At 39.9% G+C, this 20,231-nt stretch overlaps 1 protein-coding gene across 1 annotated transcript in view; it reads right to left on the bottom strand.

Moving 5' to 3' along the window:
• The window catches only part of vwa8 (von Willebrand factor A domain containing 8), a 476,539-nt gene that overhangs the window by 259,727 nt on the left and 196,581 nt on the right, over window positions 1-20,231 (bottom strand). The window contains exons 15-19 of the mRNA XM_059967797.1: window positions 12,009-12,177; window positions 8,230-8,307; window positions 5,102-5,217; window positions 2,302-2,402; window positions 2,110-2,216 (exon numbers count right to left, since the gene is read on the bottom strand). Coding sequence (XP_059823780.1) covers window positions 2,110-2,216; window positions 2,302-2,402; window positions 5,102-5,217; window positions 8,230-8,307; window positions 12,009-12,177 — 571 coding nt within the window. The remainder of the gene's footprint in view (window positions 1-2,109; window positions 2,217-2,301; window positions 2,403-5,101; window positions 5,218-8,229; window positions 8,308-12,008; window positions 12,178-20,231) is intronic.

The raw sequence follows: 20,231 nt of genomic DNA on the forward strand, positions 1-20,231 counted from the left end.
CATACCAAATCACCACAAATTCTAATTGAAGCAGAGCCACTGGTGTGCCTTCTTCAGGACTGTAATATGTTGAGCTCATGACAGGTCCTCTGAGATATTGGCACCCAGGAATTTGAAGCTGTTCACTCTTTCCACCGCTGACACCTCAGTGAAGAATTGTATGTGTTCTCCTGACGTCCCCTTCCTGAAGTACACTATCAGTTACTAGGTCTTGGTAATGTTGAGTACAAGGTTGGTGTTGTGATACCACTCAAACAGCCTATCTATCTCATTCCTATAAGCCTCCTGCTCGCCATCTGAAATTCTGCCAACAGCTGTGGTGTCACTGACAAATTTATAGATTTTAGTTGGGTGATTGTCAGTGAGGAGGGGATGTTATTACCTATCCTGTGGTCTCCTAATAAGGAAGTTGAGAATGCATTTGCTGTGGAAGGTACGAAGACTTAGGTTTTGAAGCTTTACTAATGATGAGGAGGTTATGACATTGAATGCCAGGCTGTAATAGATATACAGCAACCTGTGACATATGTTTTGCTGTTGTCTAGGCACTCCAGAGCTCAGCGGAGAGCCAATGAGATTACAACTGTTGCAGAAGTAGACAAATTGCATCAGGAGTTAATTCTAGTCATGCCCAACCTCTCAAAGCACCTCATTGCAGTAGATGCGAGTACTACCTGGCAGCTCACCCTGCTCTCCTTGGGCACCAACATGACTGATACCCTTTTGAAGCAGGTGGGAACCTTAGACTGCAGCAATGAAAGGATGAAGAGGATGAAGACAGAGCAGAGTCCATGGCTAAATCAGCCATGATATCAATGATTAGCAGAGAAGGCTTGATAGCCCAGTTGACCTACTCCAGCTCCCATTTCTTATGCTCTTATTTACACTAATCCTATGTTAATATTTCCCACATTCCCACAATCCTCCCAGATTACACTCACATACACACTGGGAGAAATTTACAAAGGCCAATTAACTTACCAACATGCACCCCTTTGGGAAATGGGAGGAAACCACTTTACTGTACATCTACTCATTAATGCAAATATCTAATCAGTCAATCAAGTGGCAGCAACTCAATGCATCAAAGCATGCAGACATGGTCAAGAGGTTCATTTGTTATTCAGACTGAACATCAGAATGGGGAAGAAATGTGATCTAAGTGACTTTGACCGAGGAATGTCTGTTGGTGCCAGACGGAGTGGTTTGAATATCTCAGAAACTGCTTTGTTATGCATAACAGTTTTAAGAGGATGGTGCACAAAATAAAAAAAATCCAATGAATGGTAATTCTGTGGGCTAAAATGCCTTGTTTATGAGAGAGGTCAATGAAGAATGGCCAGACTGGTTCAAGCTGATAGAAGGGCCACAGTAACTCAAATCCCCTTGTGTTACAAAAGCCATTGCAGAATTTACATTGATCCTTGAAGTGAATAGGTTATAGGAGCAGAAGACCACATGTACACACTCAGTGGCCACTTTATTAGGCACCTTCTGAATGTAGACAAAGCTGAGGTCAAGATCGATCCAGGTTGCTGGAGCTGTAACACCATGCTATCCTAAATAATAGTGAGTGAATCAGGCTTTTCCACTTCCTCTTAACCAGCTTTGCATCCTCACAATTTGCAGCAGGGATCACCTCCATCCTGCCGGATGCCAATTTTTTAGGGCTTAGGTTTCCTTGCTATGTCCCCCTCACCTGAGAAATGGCACCTGTTTTTCTTCATATTTTCTCTTGTTTCTATGTGTCTTTGTTCCCCTTGACCTCAATTATCCATCCAGCCCAAGTAACAAGAAGCTTTTCTCTTTCACAAACAGCTTCAATAATCATAAATATCCTTTAACTTGTGCACACTTTGTTATAAATCATCAGTAGTGCTTACGGATAGGCAATTTCATCTCTAAAACAGAAGGCTGTCGGTTCATGGGTCTAAATGCCAGTCTGATGCTTGGGAACAAAATCCAGGCTGTCACACCACTGCTGTAATGACAGAGTGCAGCAGCTCAGGAGGCAGAATGAAATGCTAAACCTTGGCAGCCTGACTGTGTAAATTTTAAGTCTTTATTCTCCTTCAAAATGTCAACTGGATTAATGGAAGTCAAGATTACCTGGGTGTTTTCATAAAAAAGAGTATCTGGTACTTTCATCTTTTCATCTGGATTGTGCAATGGAACAGAGACTTTCCCAATTGTTAGAATCCCAGACTTTATTTCACCTGCAATATCAGATAAACCACAGTTTTAACTTCGCAATAACAAACCACAGACAGGACCATTCACAGGTAGCAAACTTGAACTTACATTTGATATCTGTTCTTTCCTGCTCAACATCTGAATTTGCCTCAATCCCAGAATCCTTCAGATTCTTCTGCAAGGCTGATCGGGCAAGGTTTGGCAAAAACCTGGAGAAACAAGTTCATGTGTAGATCAACTGATAACTACATGATGCTTGAAGGCAATAGGTCAAAGGTTCATCATCATACAAGATGTCAGTTCATACAAGCTGCTGGATTTTGTGATGAACTGAGCTATGTCTAGAACTCTACAATTTTTTACAGACTTGGGCAGAGCAGCTGCCATACCAAGCAGTGGTGCATCTGAATAGGATGCTTTCTATGGTGTATTCAGAAAGATTGGTGAGATTCAGTAAAGGTATGCTCATTTTCTGGGCTAATGAATGTACCCTAATACGCTTTAAAAAGATGATACATAGTAATCTAATATATCTTTCAGAGAACCAGGTGGAAATCAGGATCCCGATAAGTTTAAAGAGAGCATAGGAAACATCACCTGGTGAGCCAGTTGTCAGATAGTGCATTATCAGAGTTTTACTGAAACCAGAAATAATAGGCTGCATGTTACTTCCCATGCGATTGATTGGGGTGCTTGGCTGGCAGGGAAAGCAAAGTTTTTTGAATGATTGTGTGCATTTACAAAATTGACTCTAACTTTCATCTAAACATAGATTCCGGATATAGAGTAACACAAATATAACATGATATAATATCAAAGCCCATGTGAGCCATCCAATTAATTCCAGTCCCTCATACTGTATAAGAAAGCTCAAATTTCTAATTCATTAATTTTTAAGTATACCACCAGGTTTTCAAATATTTTGCATTAGTGAGAAAATCATCTGAATTATCTTTTCAAACACTTTATCACCTTAAAGTGAATCTTCTTGACCATCCACAAGGTGTAATGCTCCCCTTTGGCCTTCCAAATTCCAGAGGACTCAGCTCATTAGATGTAATGCAACTAGTTTATAATGCAATTCCCAGCAAATCTCTTTCACCATCTCCCCTCTCCTCACTAATCTATACTGCTACTGGTCTGATAATGTTTTGTTATTAAAACACCTACATTTCTGTTGTTCTGCCTCAAGTATTACAACTCTCTGTGCACCTCAGTTCCCTTCACAGCTGGCTGTGTCTTAGGCCACCATCTTACCAGCAGCCACGAATCAGCAACTGTCTCTCCACTCACCAGTCTCCCTTTAACCTATTACTTAAGCTTCAGAACTCCTGTCCGAATTTCTGTTTGCATACATTGCTATCAGATTTTCACTGATAACAAGAAGCAATGGATGTAATTTTAGAGTAAGGGTAAGAGATTTGGAGGGGATCTGCGGAAGAACATTTCATCCAATATGTGGCTGAAATCTGGAACACTCTGCCTAAGGAGGTGGTGGAGTCAGAAATCCAACATTTAAGAAGTATATAGACAAGTGCATGAATTGCCAATACACAGAAAGCAACAGACCCATTACTGGAATTTCAGTGCAAACATGATGGGCCCAATGGCCTGTTTCTCTAATACTTTATTTATTCATGCCTGCAATACATCTTTGACATTTCAGAAACTCTCATTTGAGTCCTGTATTTGTATCCCACATTCCAGTTTAAGGTAAGTAAATATTCTTAGAATGGAACTGTAATAATCAATACATAGAATAAGTGTTCCATGAATAACATTGTAAAAATAATTCCTACTTAATTGATTGATTGAGGACCAATGGTATAACTGAAAGCCAATGACAACTGCAGATGCTAGAAATTTGAATGAAAAACTACTCAGGTCAGGCAGCATCTACGTGGAGAGGAAAACAGAGATAATGTTTTCGGTCAGAGACCCTGCATCAGAAGAGGAAAAGGGATAAGGAAGTTAATTTAAGGTTGCAGTGTATGTGAAGGGAGGGATGACTAACACAGGGAATATGTTTGATAGGCCAAGATCAATTCAAAGGATACATGAGGGTGACTATGCTTCTTTGACTGTGTTATGTATTGTTTATTGCAGGACTGTAGACATGCTCAGCAAATCAGGCATTTTCAAAAGAGCACGATGGAATCTTTCATCTATGCCTGATTTAACATTTCAACTGAATGATGGCATTTTAAACAATGCAGCATTGCAGCATTGTTGTTGTTTCTGCTAAAAACTCTGGAGCGGGGGCTTGAGTCCCCACTCCTGATTTGGAGGAATGCCACCAAATGATTTATGGATCACAAAACTTCAATGCAAATTCAAAGTTTCATATCCTCATCTGGAGGACCTGTGGATTTTATCAATGAGTGAGATCTTTATGTTTTTCTCCCTTGTTACTGGGAGGCGGGGGGAATGTTGGAGGGTGGTGGATTATGAGTGATGGGGACTGGGGGAGAAGAGGATCCAATGCTGAAGAACTCATATGGTATTAAATAAGTTTTTTTAGACAACCAATAACTAGAAAAAACATTTATACCTAATTTATTTTTATGTTACTTCCAGAATTAATAAGATATAAGCTAATACAATCCTGCTAGTACCTCAGGAATATCATATGAAATATATTGAGCATCCTAGCACAAACAACCAGGATAGAATCCATTGCTCTTATGGCCCCCAAGAAGCATAAGCAAAGTCTTTATTTTCTGTGCACAGCACCCTATCTACCACTCAGCATTTCTCCCTGTGTTCCCCTGACTCCTGGCACTGAAAACAACTATCTGCCTGCAATTTCTTTCTTGACCTTAAGAAAGGGGCAGCTTGAGAAATGTGAGGTAATGACCTTTCAAATGGTTAAACAATAAATAGCACAGAGGACCATTTGCTCAGCTACCTGGAGAGACAGGCCTTGTTTACAGCATGATATAGGCTTTCCTCTGGATAACGCGAAATCCGGTTGCAGATGCGGAGTAATTGCCGCAAGGAAAGTGATGAAGCCAAAGATTTTGCCTGAAAGGACAAACAAAAATATACAATAATAGCAGCTGTGCTGTAAACAGCAAATGTTTTATTTTGCTATTTATAGAAATGTTAATGAGTGATAAGAAGTGTATTTCACTATGAGTTTTAATATTCAACAAACATCCTTGCTTATTTATTTTTCTTTTGGAAAGCAGGCCTGGAGGAAGGACAACAGCAGATGTGGGACTTCGATGGTTTTTGGTTGAATGTCATGTCATTGTCTAGCAACCTATTCAATCACAGCTGGCAATCATAATGGGAAGCAGCACAGTGCTGTAGCTTTACTGCTCCAGCGACATCAGTGGTGCCTTTGTGGAGTTTACAAGCTCTCTCTGTGGCCATGTGGGTTTCCTCCAGGTGCTCTGGTTTCCTTTCATCTACATCCCAACATTGATCGATTAATTAATTACTGTAAACTGCCCTGTTGTAGTATGAGTGGCAGAACTGACAGCAATGTGCAGAAAAAAATTACAGGAAATAAACAATATTAGTGGGAGAATATGATTGTTCTGTAAGTTGGATGGCCCCCACTATGCCATATGGAAATATGAAAATATTAAAGATTATTGTGCACAGAATTTAATTGAAAATACTAAATACAGCTTAATTTGCTTAATAAGGTCATAGTAATCCATAACATATTTTAAGATAAAAACAATATTAATCAAGTGACATCCCCAAGAAATATATTTAAAGAAGGTTACTTGAAGTACTGCACTGCAAAATAATGGCAAGCATTAACAATTTTTCCTGCTCAGGTTATCAACAGAAAATCTGAATGAACAGTAAGAAAGTACTCCAAACAATAACAGAATTGCAACAGATTCATAGAGAGATACAGCATATAAACAGGCCCTTTGGCCTACTGAGTCAATGCAAACCATTTAATAACATTTTTGTATTCTCCCCACACTCCCATCAATTTCCCCCAGTTTGTACCACACTAAACTGGCAGGGGGAGTAATCAAGGGTGGTCATCTCTGAGTTGTTGCCCGTAACAGGCACCACTGAGGGTAAGAATTGAATAAATTGGTAGATGAACATATGGCTGAGAAACTGATGCAGGGGGCAGGGTTTCAGATCTCTGGATCCTTGAGATTTCTTCTGGAAAAGCTATGACCTGTACAAAGAGAATAGGTCAAGGGAGACCAAAATCTGTGCGGGCAGGTTTGGCAACAGGATGGGAACTGGAGTAATATGGCAGAGGATGGGGCAGTTGGTATACAAGTAAATGCAGTGTGTAGTGAAACTGTGAGGAAGGAAAGGCAGATAATAAGACAAAATTTCAGTCAGTGGGATGAGTTGAAATTTGTCTTTAAGCAAAATAGTAGGTTCAACAGTTCAACAATTTGGAAAAGTGAGGATAAAGTAAAAAATGAAAGGAGAATTCAAGAGATATTATTAAAGTGTCCAGAACAAAGAAAGAGACAAAAAGTTGCAGTAACTTGCAGTAACGTGAGGGCAAAATTGAAAAGGGTGAGCCAAACACTGCACATCATCAAAAACACACCAACCCTCCTGTAAAGAATGGTGGCGGCTGCATCTTGCTGTGGGGATGCTTCACTGCATCAGGCCCTGGAAGGCGTGTGGAGGTAGAGGGTAAAATGAATGCAGCAAATTGCAGGGAACTCCTGGAGGAAAATCTGATGCAGTCTGCAAGAGAACTGCGATTTGGGTGAAAATTTGTTTTCCAGTAAGACAATGACCCCAAGCATAAAGCTAAAGCTACACAGGTATGGCTTAAAAACAAAAAAGTTAATGTCCTGGAGTGGCCAAGTCAGAGTCCAGACCACCAGTTCTGACACAGCTTGAGTAGTTTTGTAAAGACGAAAGACGAAAAATTGCATTGTCCAGATGTGCAAAGCTGATAGAGCCCTATCCACACAGTCCCAAGGCTGTAATTGCTGCAAAAGGTGCGTCAACTAAATACCGACTTATAGGGGGTAAATAATTACGCAGTCAATTATTTTGTGTTTTATATTTGTAACTGTTTTCACTTTGACACGAAAGAACCTTTTTCTGTTATCAGTAGCATAAAATGCCAAGTTGAATCCACTGTAATTCAATGTTGTAAAACAATACAACATGAAAATTTCCAAAGAGGTGAATACTTTTTTATGGGCACTGTAAACACAATCCTCCAAACTGTAACAAGGTTGTGGGCTACAAATTACAATGGGAGATAGAAAAGGTATGTATAAATGGCAATATTAAGATAGTCATGGTGATTTCAATATGCAGACCCAAGAGAAGGAATTTGTAAAATTACTACAAGGCATTTTTTAAGAGTAACTTGTGGTTGAGCCCAGTAGGGAAAAGACAATTCTGGATTGGGTGTTGTATAATGCACCAGATTTGATTAAAGAGCTTAAGGTAAAGGTACCTTTGGGAAAAAGTGATCATAATATGCTATAATATGCAGATTGAGAGGGAGAAGCAAAAGTCATGTAGCAGTATTACAGTGGAGTAAAGGGAACCACAGAGGCAAGAGAGAGGAAGTAGCAAAAGTTGATTGGAAGGGAACACTAGCTGGGATGACAGCAGAACAGCGATGGCTAGAGTTTCTGGGAGCAATTTGAAAAGTGCAAGATAGATTCATCCCAAAGAAGAAAAAGTATTCTAAAGGACGAGGCAAGCGTGGCTGTCAAGGGAAGTCAAAGACAGCATAAAAGTAGAAGACAGCAGCATATAGTTTATGGCATTAGTTTAAAGTGGCAGGGAAGAGATTTAATAGCAACTTTTTTTATCCCAATTGTGGTCTGTATATGGATTGTGCTGCCAGAGGAAGTAGTTAAACATCCTTTAAAAGATATCTGGACAGGTACATGGTAGAAGAGGTTTACAGGAATAGTGGTCAAACATGGGCAAATGGGAATATTGGTTGGCATGTATCAATTGGGGTCAAATGAGTGGTTTCCATGCTGTATAACAGACTCTACCATTAGCTTGCTTGGTTCTTTGCACAGACAACTTCTCGGCTGTGTGATATATTTAACTTACTGTTGGATCACTGCTCTGCCGAAGTCTGTGTGTAAATTGCAACAACTGTGAGACGGCATCTTTCTGAACACGTGGAATCTGCAAGAACATAATACAATGTGTACTATTTTCCAATACAACAGGGAAACATTAATCCTTCCATCAATATTTTGAAAACAGGTTACCTTGTCTGAATTTATAACAAGCATTGCCATTTAAATTCATTATGTTTTCTTAGTGCCATAGTGGCAGCTCAGCTTCAGCTCACCCTACTCCTCAACGTGTATTACAGAAAATCCAATATCTTGCAGCCTAATCTTTATCTAAATACCAAATAGAACACAGACCTGAAAGTATGAATCGAATTACACCTGTATACCTTGCTTCAACAATCTCCAGTATTTTTTTAATCTTGAAGATTAACGTGATCTTCTTTTCTCATTTATAATACAATGAGAGATCAAGGTACTTTTTTAAAGCAGGTGATGGCAAGCTGGAGAGTGTTCTGAAAAGTCTTACCAATAAACTATGACGCTCAAAGATGCTCAAATTAACAATGGTAAACAGAGCCCCATCGGACAATTCCATAAATTTGTTTATCTATAATATGAGGCCACAGTGGCTTCAAAACCATTTTTATTGCCAGTGACATATAGACGTGAAATACAAGGTATAATTGCACTTTATTTGGTTACATTTCTTGATTTATCCTCCAAAGTCACAGATATATAATGAAGCATGACAACAAATTACACATCAACACTGAAAACCACACATATACAAGATACTGTACAGTTCTAAGGAGAGGACAATTCCTGATGTGTGTGGGAACTTAGGGCTGACAGGGAGTACAGCTTAAGTGCAATGAGGCTGCCCACGGTAGACTCTTTGGAGTAGTTTTGGATTTTTTTGTAATGGTATTTTTCTTTAGCTGAGAGACCATTGATATATCATGACTGCGTAGATCAAACTTTCTACTGACTTTCAATATTCTATTCATGTTCTGGGAATTTCTATTCCCATGTGTCAGGTTTTGATGTATTGAAATAGTAAGCTGGCAAAATCAAATTTGAAATATTAGCTTTGCAAAGCAGAATCTAGCCTGCCAAGAACAATTATTTAGCAATATAAATTAAGAAAATGAAATTGTTTCTAGTAAATCAAGAGTGAAGGCATTAACCATACAACCATATAACAATTACAGCACGGAAACAGGCCATCTCGGCCCTTCTAGTCCGTGCCTAACGCCTACTCTCACCTAGTCCCACTGACCCGCACTCAGCCCATAACCCTCCATTCCTTTCCTGTCCATATACCTATCCAATTTTACTTTAAATGACAATACCGAACCTGCCTCTACCACTTCTACTGGAAGCTCGTTCCACACAGCTACCACCCTATCCACATGAGATTCCACCTTCAGGGAACTATGCAACATATCACTCTGTTCTACTGCATTCTTCAATGCCCTACCATTTACCATGTATGTCCTATTTGGATTATTCCTACCAAAATGAATGTAGCACCTCATACTTACCAGCATTAAACTCCATCTACCATCTTTCAGCCCACTCTTCTAACTGGCCTAAATTTCTCTGCAAGCTTTGAAAACCTACTTCATTATCCACAAAAGGGTATCCACATTATCCACATTAAGGGTAAATAATTTCAAATTAAGAAATATGAGACAGGTGCAAGTTATACAAGAGCAAGATCATTGATGAGCTTCTACATCAAATTGATTTTCCACTCTCTTAAATCTTTGGTTTCCCATCTACAAATGAAATCTGTCAGTCAGTTTTATTTTGAATATACTCATTGAGCTCTTGTACAGAGAATTCTAAAGCTTCAAACCTCTGAATGAAGAATCTTAGCCTCCATTTTACCCGTGACTACGTCCCTTAGTTCTGGGTACTACCTGTCAGCACACATCCCTCAATCTCCCAAATTGCTTCATCTAAAACCCAAACAACAGAAGTGCATTCAAATCAAAAGAGACACAAGACTGCAGATGCTGGAATCTGGAGCAACAAACAAACTGTGGAAAAACTCACTGGGGAGGAATTGTTCAGACAACTGAATGGCTTGTTAGGTTAGTGCATAAAGTTAATTATTTATATGTAGAATCATACGTAGACCAGACCTGGTACAAGTGACAGATCACCTTCCCAAAAAGATGTTAGTAAAACAGAACTTTTAATGTCATTCCAGTCACTTTACAGAATATCTCCCTATTTTGGAGGCTAAAATTTCATTCAAATTCAAGATTATTTCATTAATAATAATCCCTGGAACCAATTTAGCTAATGAGTTAATAATTATTGAGGTTGGGATTTGAAATATGACTGTTGTTTGTCCATACCTCAGACTATCTATATTGTCACCGCTCCCAAATGATCCCAGTCTGCTTTGTGTTTCCTGTGCTGGCATAGTATTATTTATCTATTGCTTTACAAGAAGTGTCTCAGAATGCCAAACATTTATTTCTACAACATTATTATTCGTCCTACCCAAGTGAATAATTTCAGTTGTCCATACATCTGCACCCTACCTGATCAAGCACTAGCTGTAATATATCCCTATGTTTTCTCTCCTTCATCACTACAATCAGACCTCAGTCCAAATCAGTGATAAAGATTTTACATAGCTAAGGTTCAAGCAATGATCCTTGTTAAACTCCAATAACTATACTTCCTAATTTCAAAATCACTCAATTGTTCTGTTTTCAGTCCGTTCTCAACCCAGGCTTAAATATTATTCTCCGATAAAGTTTTTGACCTGAAATATTGACTGTCCATTTCCCTCCACAGATGTTTCCATATAACCATATAACAATCACAGCACAGAAACAGGCCATCTTGGCCCTCCTAGTCCGTGCCGAACTCTTAATCTCACCTAGTCCCACCTACCCGCACTCAGCCCATAACCCTCCACTCCTTTCCTGTCCATATACCTATCCAATTTTACCTTAAATGACACAACTGAACTGGCCTCTACTACTTCTACAGGAAGCTCATTCCACACAGCTATCACACTTTGAGTAAAGAAATACCCCCTCGTGTTTCCCTTAAACTTCTGCCCCCTAACTCTCAAATCATGTCCTCTAGTTTGAATCTCCCCTACTCTCAATGGAAACAGCCTCCAGTTACTTCTTATATTATTCTCAAACTCTTGAGCTTCATCTTGCAACAACATTCTATGCTACCTCATTGATGCCTTCAGATAATCCAAATATATTTCATCTATATTGTGCTTTTTTAAAGCCTCAAAAACCCCTAGTTAGTTTCTCAAACACCATTTCCCTTTTGCAAAATCTAATGATAATGAGGGAAAATCCAAATTGCAAGTCCCTGCAGAAGTTGAAAGAATACTTTCCAACTGCATTCTATGGGAATAATGTTCATTTGGGAACCTTGGAGAGGGTCAGTGGTGCAGTCTAACTGTAAATTACATACTCTGTCCCCTAGACTGCCTTGGTGGCAAGTGTGATCTATGCCTACACTTACATACATGTAAGAACTATCACTGGGATTGAAGTTTATTGAAAGTACTTGACAATTAAAAATACTCAAAACTGCTCAGTATTTAAAATTGAAATATTCAAAACACAATGTAAATCATTAACTAAATCAAAAATAAAGTTCACTTATTAGAATACAGATAAGATTATTGTCAAACACAACAGGGTGCAATGAAATCCTTTGCTCTATTTCCATGTCAAAAAACACAAATGAATATCAATGGACATCAGATACTTGAATTAAAAGAACATCTAGGGTCTGAATCCAAGCATTCCTCACCATTTTAGTAATGACGTCAAACTCCTCTTTCATGGAGAGTGGCTTTACATTGTGGAACAAGAACATGGTCAGAAGCTCTGACCCCAACCACTGTTGGGTACTACTGCCCACAGCTGGAGGCTCAGCCAAGGCCAAAATCCTGAAGGATGGATGGATGGGATAAATCAACCTGGAAGCACAAAATAAATACGGGATTCAGTCTGGTGAGCTGCATGTACTAGTCCCAAAATAACACTGAAAATAGACCTGAGATTTAAATTAGAGGCCTGCCCAGTGGTAGTTTTCACAGCCTGATTCAACGTGCTTTAAAAGTCTAGCCAGCTGTAGACAGACATGCAGTTCCCACTAAGATCAGCCTTGTTCAACAGTATCCATCCTACAAAATCAGAAGTAATAATACCTCTAATATTAATTGCAGATATACCAAAAACAAATATATCATAAAAAGCAAAAGGCTTCACAAAGAAATTAAGAGCCACAATTTAAATCAGAGATAACCATCGACTTGACTCAGTAATATGCTTTTGAATCAGATGATTCAATGCTTTCCCTGGTTTTCTGAGCACAAAATCTTGGTGTTCGTTTCACAAGAATAATGAAATAGCAGCATATTATTGAAATATAAATGAGGCTAAAAGTCTCATTGACACTTCAAAACCTTTCAACTAAGAGTGAAAGAGTTCTGGTTCCTGTCCAGACTAACATCATAAGATAGACTGTCTGGTTGTTTATTAGAGTCATAGAGAAGTAGAGCACAGAAACAGACTATTGGGCTCATCCAGTCCATGCCAAAACCTTCTAAACTGCTTACTCCCATCGACCTGTACAGGGAGCATAGCCCTCCATCTCCCTACTATCCATGTACCTATCCAAACTTCTCTTAAACGCTGAAGTCAAGCTTGCATTCACTACTTATGCTGGCAGCTCATTCTACACACTCACAACCCTCTGAGTGAAGAAGATTCACTTCATCTTCCCCTAAAACGTCTCACCTTTCACCCTTAATATGACCTCTGCTTGTAGTGCCACCCACCCTCAGAGGGAAAAGCCTGCTTGCATTTAGCCTATCTATACCTCTCATACTTAAAATAAAAAAGACACCCAGGTATTTTGCCTCCCAGGTGCCAAGGTAAGGGATGTTTCGGATCACCTCCGCAGCATTAAAAAAGGGGGAGGATGAGCAGCCACAAGTCAAGGTACATATTTGTACCAATGACCTACGTAGGAAATGGAGGGAGGTCCTGAAGATAGAATATTGGGAGTTAGGTAGAGAACTGAAAAGCAGGATCTCCAGGATATTAATCTCTGGATTGCTGCCTGTACTGCATGCCAGTGAGGGTAAGAATAGGGTGATTTGGCAGATGAATGTGGATTTGGTCCAGGTGCCAGTGGTTCAGCTTTCTGGATTATTGGGTTCCCTTCTGGGGAATGCATGATCTGTTCAAAAAGGATAGGTTACATCTGAACCCAATAGGGACTAATGTCTTGTAGACAGGTTTACTAGAGAGGTAGGGAAAAGTTTAAATTAATTTAGCAGAGGAACTGGAATGATAGGCTGAGATTGGGGCAGTTAATATACAAGTTGATGTAGTGTGTAGTGACACTGTGAGGAAGGATAGGCAGACGATAGGGCAAAATTGCAATCAGTGGGATAAATACCAGGGGCTAAAATCAAAAAGGTTGATGAATACGGGTCTGGAGATGTTATACTTGAAAGCACACAGTGTACAGAATAAGGTAAAAAATTGTGCAGTGCAGTTCGAGATTAGCAGGTATAACATTGTGGACATTACTGAGTTGTGGTTGAAAGAAGATCAGAGTTGGGAACTTAACATCCAACAATACACATTGTATCGAAAGGACAGGCAGGTAGGCAGAGGGGTTGGGGAGACTCTGTCGGTTAAAATAGAAATCAAATCCTCAGGAAGAGGTAACATAGGGTCAGAAGATGTAGCATCTTTATGGGTAGAATTAAGCAACTGCAAGGGTAAAAAGACTTTGATGGGAGTTACATATAGGCCTCCAAATAGTAACCAAGATGTGGGATACAAATAAAAATAGAGTTAGAAAAGGCATGTAACAATGTTAGGATAGTAATGGGGGATTTCAATATGCAGGTAGATTGGACTCATCAGGGGGCCGAGTGTAGTGTATCTATGTTTGTTGATGGTACTAAATTGAGTGGAAAAGCAAATTGTGCAGAAGATATGGATAGTCTGCAGAAAGATATAGATAGGTTAAGTGAGGTAATGTTGATAAATGCGAGGTCATCCACATTGGAAGGAAAAATAGAAGAGCAGAATATTATTTAAATAGTAAATAATTGCAGCAAGCTGCTGTGCAGAGGGACTTGGGAGTGCTTTTGCATGAACCACAAAAGGTTGGTTTGCAGGTGCAACAGGCTGTCAAGAAGGCAAATGGAATGTTGGCCTTCAATGCTAGAGGGATTGAATTTAAGAGCTGGGAGGTCATGCTGCAAATGTACAGGGTACTGGTGAGGCTGCACCTGGACTACTGAGTGCAGCTCTGGTTTTCTTACTTGAAGAAGAATATACTGCCTTTGGAGGTGGTGCAGAGGAGGTTCACCAGATTGATTCCAGAGATGAGGGTGTTAGACTATGAGGAGAGAGCAAGACAGCTGGAACTGTACCCACTGGATTTCAGAAGGATGAGAGGAATCTTATAGAAACATAAAATTATGAAAGGGATAGATAAATAGAGGCAGAAAAGTTGTTTGTGCTTGTAGATGAGATTAGAACTAGGGGACATAGCCTCAAAATTTGGGGGAGTAGATTTAGGATAGAGATGAGGAGGAACTACTTTTCCCGGAGAGTGGTGAATCCGTGGAATTCTCTGCTCAATGAAGCAGTGGAGGCTGCCTCAGTAGATATACTTAAGGCAAAGTTGGATAGATTTTTGTATAGTAGGGGAATTAAGGGTAATAGGGTAAAGGCAGGTTGGTGGAGATGAGTCCATGGTCAGATCAGCCATGATCTTATTCAATGGCAGAACAGGCTTGATGGGCCAGATGGCCTACTCTTGCTCCCATTTCTTAGGAGTTGGCAGAATTGATTGGAAAAGAACATTGGGAGGGATGACAACAGAGCAAAAACACCTGGAATTTCAGGACGCAAGTCAGAAGGCACATTATGTATACATTCCAAACAGGAAGAAGTATTCTAAAGGAAAGATGACACAACTATGACTAACAAGAGAAGTCAAAGCTAACATAAAAGTTAAAGACAGGGCATGTAATAGAGAAATGAAATGCAATTAATTTATTTCAGTCAGTACAAACATAACATTTACAATGATGATTTCATAATGATGACTTCATAGGACAAAATTAGAACAAAAAACATAGGGTGGTGCATGTTTTTAAATTCTCACAACTGTTCCATAGATTTCACCCCTACATTTGTTCCTATCCTTTGTTTTTGAGATATACATGTTCCTCTCAAATCACGTTGACTTTCTCTCATTTTAAACAATCTTTGGATACTTTGTGGTAACTGCCCATTTTTTACTTTATACATAACTTGTATTATTTTAAAATCTACGAAATCTATGAATTTTAAAGTGTATAGTTGAATAAATAGTGGATTGGTTGGCTCGTAATAACTTGTCTTATTTACAATTCGTATAACTTTCTTTTGGAGTAGAAAAATTGCATTTGTATTTGTTTTGTATGTATTTCCCCATACCTCTACACAGTAAGTCATTGTATGGGACTACAAGTGAACAGTATAATGTATGCAAAGATTCCTGATTTAAGAAATCTTGGGCTTTGTACAGTATTGCAACAGATTTTGACATTTTTGCTTTGACATAATTTATTTGTGGTTTCCAGCTTAATTTACTATCTATTACCACTCCTAAAAATTTTGTTTCAGATACCTTTATCTTGTGATGGAAATGAGAAAGATTCTTTGGGTCTCAAAGGCAAGAGCTCTGAACACACAGTGTTAATAATAAGTTTATTTACAAGGGGAGAAAAAGTTTGGGAGTAACACAAGCAGCTACAATATTCACACAAATGTGCTTAGAACAGACAAGCGTGGGAAAAGTCAGGTTGGCAGTACAATACACGGGAACACGGTGTGGGGACAGAGTACAGGTACACATACAAGCAAGGGAAAAGTAACTACAATACCTGCCACCCCTTGACTGGAGACACGTGGTAAGGTGTGTATTGAATAGGGTTGTGAGAGCATGTATTGTGGTCCCTTAAGCAAAGAGCTGTGCCTGCCCAGTGTCAAGGGATGGCAGGTATTGTAGTTACATTTCCCTTGCTTGTATGTGTACCTGTACTCTGTCCCCACACCGTGTTCCCGTGTAAAAGAGAGACTATTGTACTATGATATGTGTTCTCCTGTCACACAGAGATGAACTGTTGTTTATGCTTATTGCATTTGGTAGGAAACATTTTCTTTCACAATCCTTGTGACAGTGAAGCTGTTTGAGCCTGTTCGAAAAGGTGCTTTGCTGCTTATTTAGTAGGTCATGGGAAGGATGTTCTTGACTGTCCATAATGATTAACAGTTTATTTAGTGACCTCCTCTCCACCACAGACTCAAAAGAGTCTGGGTTGTAGCCAAGGAGGATCCAGTCTTTTTGATGAGTTTATTTAGATTTTTGCATCACCAGCACCGATGCTGCTCCCCAAACATAAAGCCATAAAGAAGTCTGCACTAGTAAACAACAACAGACTAGTAAAAGATCTCCAACATCCTGCTGTACACATTCAAGGGTCTCAGCTTCCTTAGAAAATAGAGTCTGCTCATCATCTTCTTGTAAACAGCTTTGGTGTTAGTTTTCCAGTCAAGCAACGATGGAATATGAAAGTAAGCTAGCCTATAACATTAAAGAGAATGCCAAAAGTTTCTTCAGATACATAAAATGTATCTGAGAGGTGAAAATGGCTACTGGACCACTGGAAGACTATGCTGGAGAGGTACTAATGGGGGACAATGAAATAGAGGACAAAATTAATTAGTATTTTGCATCAGCCTTCACTGTGCAAGATTCGAGCAGGATTGGAGCAGTTCCAAGTGTCAGGGGGCATGAAGTGTGTGAAGTTACCATAACTAAAGAGAAGGTTCTTGGGAAACCGAAACGCCTGAAGGTAGATAAGTCACCTGGACCAGATGATGTACACCCCAGAGTTCTGAAAGAGGTGGCTGAAGAGATCACAGAGGCATTAGTAATAGTCTTTCAAGAATCACTAGATTCTGGAATGGTTCTAGAAGACTGGAGAATAGTAAATATCACTCGACTCTCTAAGAAGGGAGAGAGGCAGAAGAAAGGAAACTACAGGCCAGTTAATAGAAACATAGAAAACCGACAGCTGTGCCGAACACATACTTACTTTAGAAATTACCTAGGGTTACCCATAGCCCTCTATTTTCCTAAGCTCCAAGTACCTATCTGGATGTCTCTTAAAAGACCCTATCATAACCGCCTCCACCACTGTCGCTGGCAGCTCATTCCACGCACTCACCACTCTCTGCATAAAAAACTTAACCCTGACATCTCTTCTGTATTTACTTACAAGCGCTTTAAAACTGTGCCCTCTCATGTTAGCCATTTCAGCCCTGTGAAAAAGCCTCTCACTATCCACACGATCAATGCCTCAGTTGATCTGACCTCACTGACGGGGAAGATGTTGGAGTTGATTCTTAAGGATGAAGGCTCAGAGTACTTGGAGGTACATGATAAAATAGGCTGTAGTTAGCACTGTTCCCTCAAGGGAAAATCTTGTCTGATAAATCATTTGGAATTCTTTGAAGAAATAACAAGCAGGATGGACAAAGGAGAATCGGTTGATGTTGTGTACTTGGAAAGCCTTTGATAAGGTGCCACACGAGGCTCCTTAACAAACTACGAGCCCATTATATTACAGGAAAGATTCTAGCAAGGATAAATCAGTGGCTGATTGGCAGGAGGCAAAGAATGGGAATAGAGGGATCCTTTTCTGACCCGCTGTCAGTGACTAGCGGTGTTTCTCAGGGGTTTGTGTTGGGACTGATTAGTTTTACGTTATATGTCAATGATTTGGATGATGGAATTGAAGATTTTGTTGCAAAGTTGGTAAACAATATGAAGATAGGTGGAAGGGCAGGTAGTTTTGTGGAAGTAGAGGGGCTACAGAAGGACTTAGATTAGGAGAATGGGCAAAGAAATGGCAGATGGAATACGGTGTCGGAAAGTGTATGGTCATGCACTTTGGTAGAAGAAGTGAAAGGTTGACCATTTTCCAAGTACAAAAATCAGAGGTCCTTGTGCAGGATTTCCTAAAGGTTAATTTGCCAGTTGAGTCAGTGGTGAGGAAGGCAAATGCAATGTCAGTATTAATTTCAAGAGGACCAGAATATAAAAGCAATGATGTAATATTGAGACTTTTTAAAGCACTGGTGAGGCCTCACTTGGAGGTTTGGGCCTCTTATACTAAAAAGGATGTGCTGAAACTGGAAAGGGTTCAAAGGAGACTCATGAAAATGATTCCAGGATTAAGTGGCGTGTTATATGAAAAACGCTTGATGGCTCTGGGCCTGTATTTACTAGAATTCAGAAGAATGAAGGGTGACCTCATTGAAACCTATTGAATGATGAAAGACTTTGATAGATTGGATGTGGAGAGGATATTTCCAATGGTGGGAGAGTCTAAGACCAGAGGAATAGAGGAGGGTCCTTTTATAATGGAGATGAGCAGGAATTTCTTTAGCCAGAGTGGTGAATCTGTGGAATTCTTTGCCACAGGCAGCTGTGGAGGCCAAGTGTTAATGTATATTTAAGGCAGAGATTGATAGATACTTGATTGGTCAGGGCATTAAGGGATATGGAGAGAAGACAGCAGACTGAGGCTGAGAGGAAAACAGGATCAGCCATGATAAAATGGTAGATCAGCCTTGATGGGCCAAATGGCCCAATTCTGATCCTATACCTTATGGTCTTATGGACATTTTGGGCCAAGACCCTTCATCAGGACTGGAATAAAAGATGAGAAGACAAAGTAAAACGGTGGTTGGAGGGTAGGAAGAAGTACAAGGTGGTAGATGATAGATGAAACTGGGAGAGAAGGACAGGTGATGTAAAGAGCAGGGAAGTTGATTGGTGAAGGATTCAGGGCTGGAGAAGGGAAACCTGTTAGGAGAGGGTAGAAGACCATGGAAGATAGGGAAGAGGGAGGAGTACCAGAGGGATGTGATGGACCAGTAAGGAGATAATGTGAGAGAGGGAAACCGGAATGGGGAATGGTGAAGGGTGATGTTGAGCATTACTGGAAGTTCAAGAAATCAATGTCTATGCCATCAGGTTGGAGGCTACCCAGACCGACTATAAGGTGTTGCTCCTCCAACCTGAGTGTGACCTCATCACAACTAGAGGAGGCCATTGACTGACATGTTTGAATGGGAATGGGAAGTAGAATTGAAATGCTTGGCAAAGCAGTCTCTTACACTATATTGGGTTTCACCGACACACAGCAGGCTACGCCAGGAGTACTGGATATGGTCGATGACTCCAACATAATCACACAGGAAGTGTCGCCTCACTCGGAAGGACTGCTTTGAAGTCTGGAAAGTAGTGAGGGAGGAGGTGTAGGAGCAGGTGTGGCACTTGTTTCGCTTGCATTTTTATCCAGGTCATTTGTATACATCACAAACAGCAGAGGTTCCAGTAGACCCCAGAAAACAGCAATAGTCACAAACCTCCAGCTAGAATAAGTCCTCTATGGGCAAGCCAGTTCTGAATCAAAATCGACAATTCAGCATGGATTCTATGCATCTTAATCTGGATGATCCTTTCATGAAGGACCTTGTCAACTGTCTTATTAAAATCCAAGTAGACAACATGCACAGTTCAACCTTCATCAATCATCCTCATCACCTTGTCAAAAAACTGAATCAATTTAGTTAGACAGGACTTGCTCCATAACAAAGCCATGCTGGCTCTCCCTAATAGCTTTCCAAATGCTCATAAATCCTATCCTTGAGAATTCTCTCCAGTAAATTTCCTATGGTCCATAGTTTCTAGGATTATCCCTAGTTGCCTCCTTGAACAATGGAACAACATTAGCAACTTGCTAATTAGGGATCTCACCTATGGCTAGAGAGGATGGGGAGATACTGGTCAAGGCCACAGTAATTTCTTCTCTTGTCTCTCTCAAGAACTTGGGGTACATCCCATCAGGCCCTGGGGACATACACTTTAATGCTCTTTAGT

This window comes from Hypanus sabinus, chromosome 4, assembly GCF_030144855.1.
Source record: "Hypanus sabinus isolate sHypSab1 chromosome 4, sHypSab1.hap1, whole genome shotgun sequence".
Taxonomy (NCBI): domain Eukaryota; kingdom Metazoa; phylum Chordata; class Chondrichthyes; order Myliobatiformes; family Dasyatidae; genus Hypanus; species Hypanus sabinus.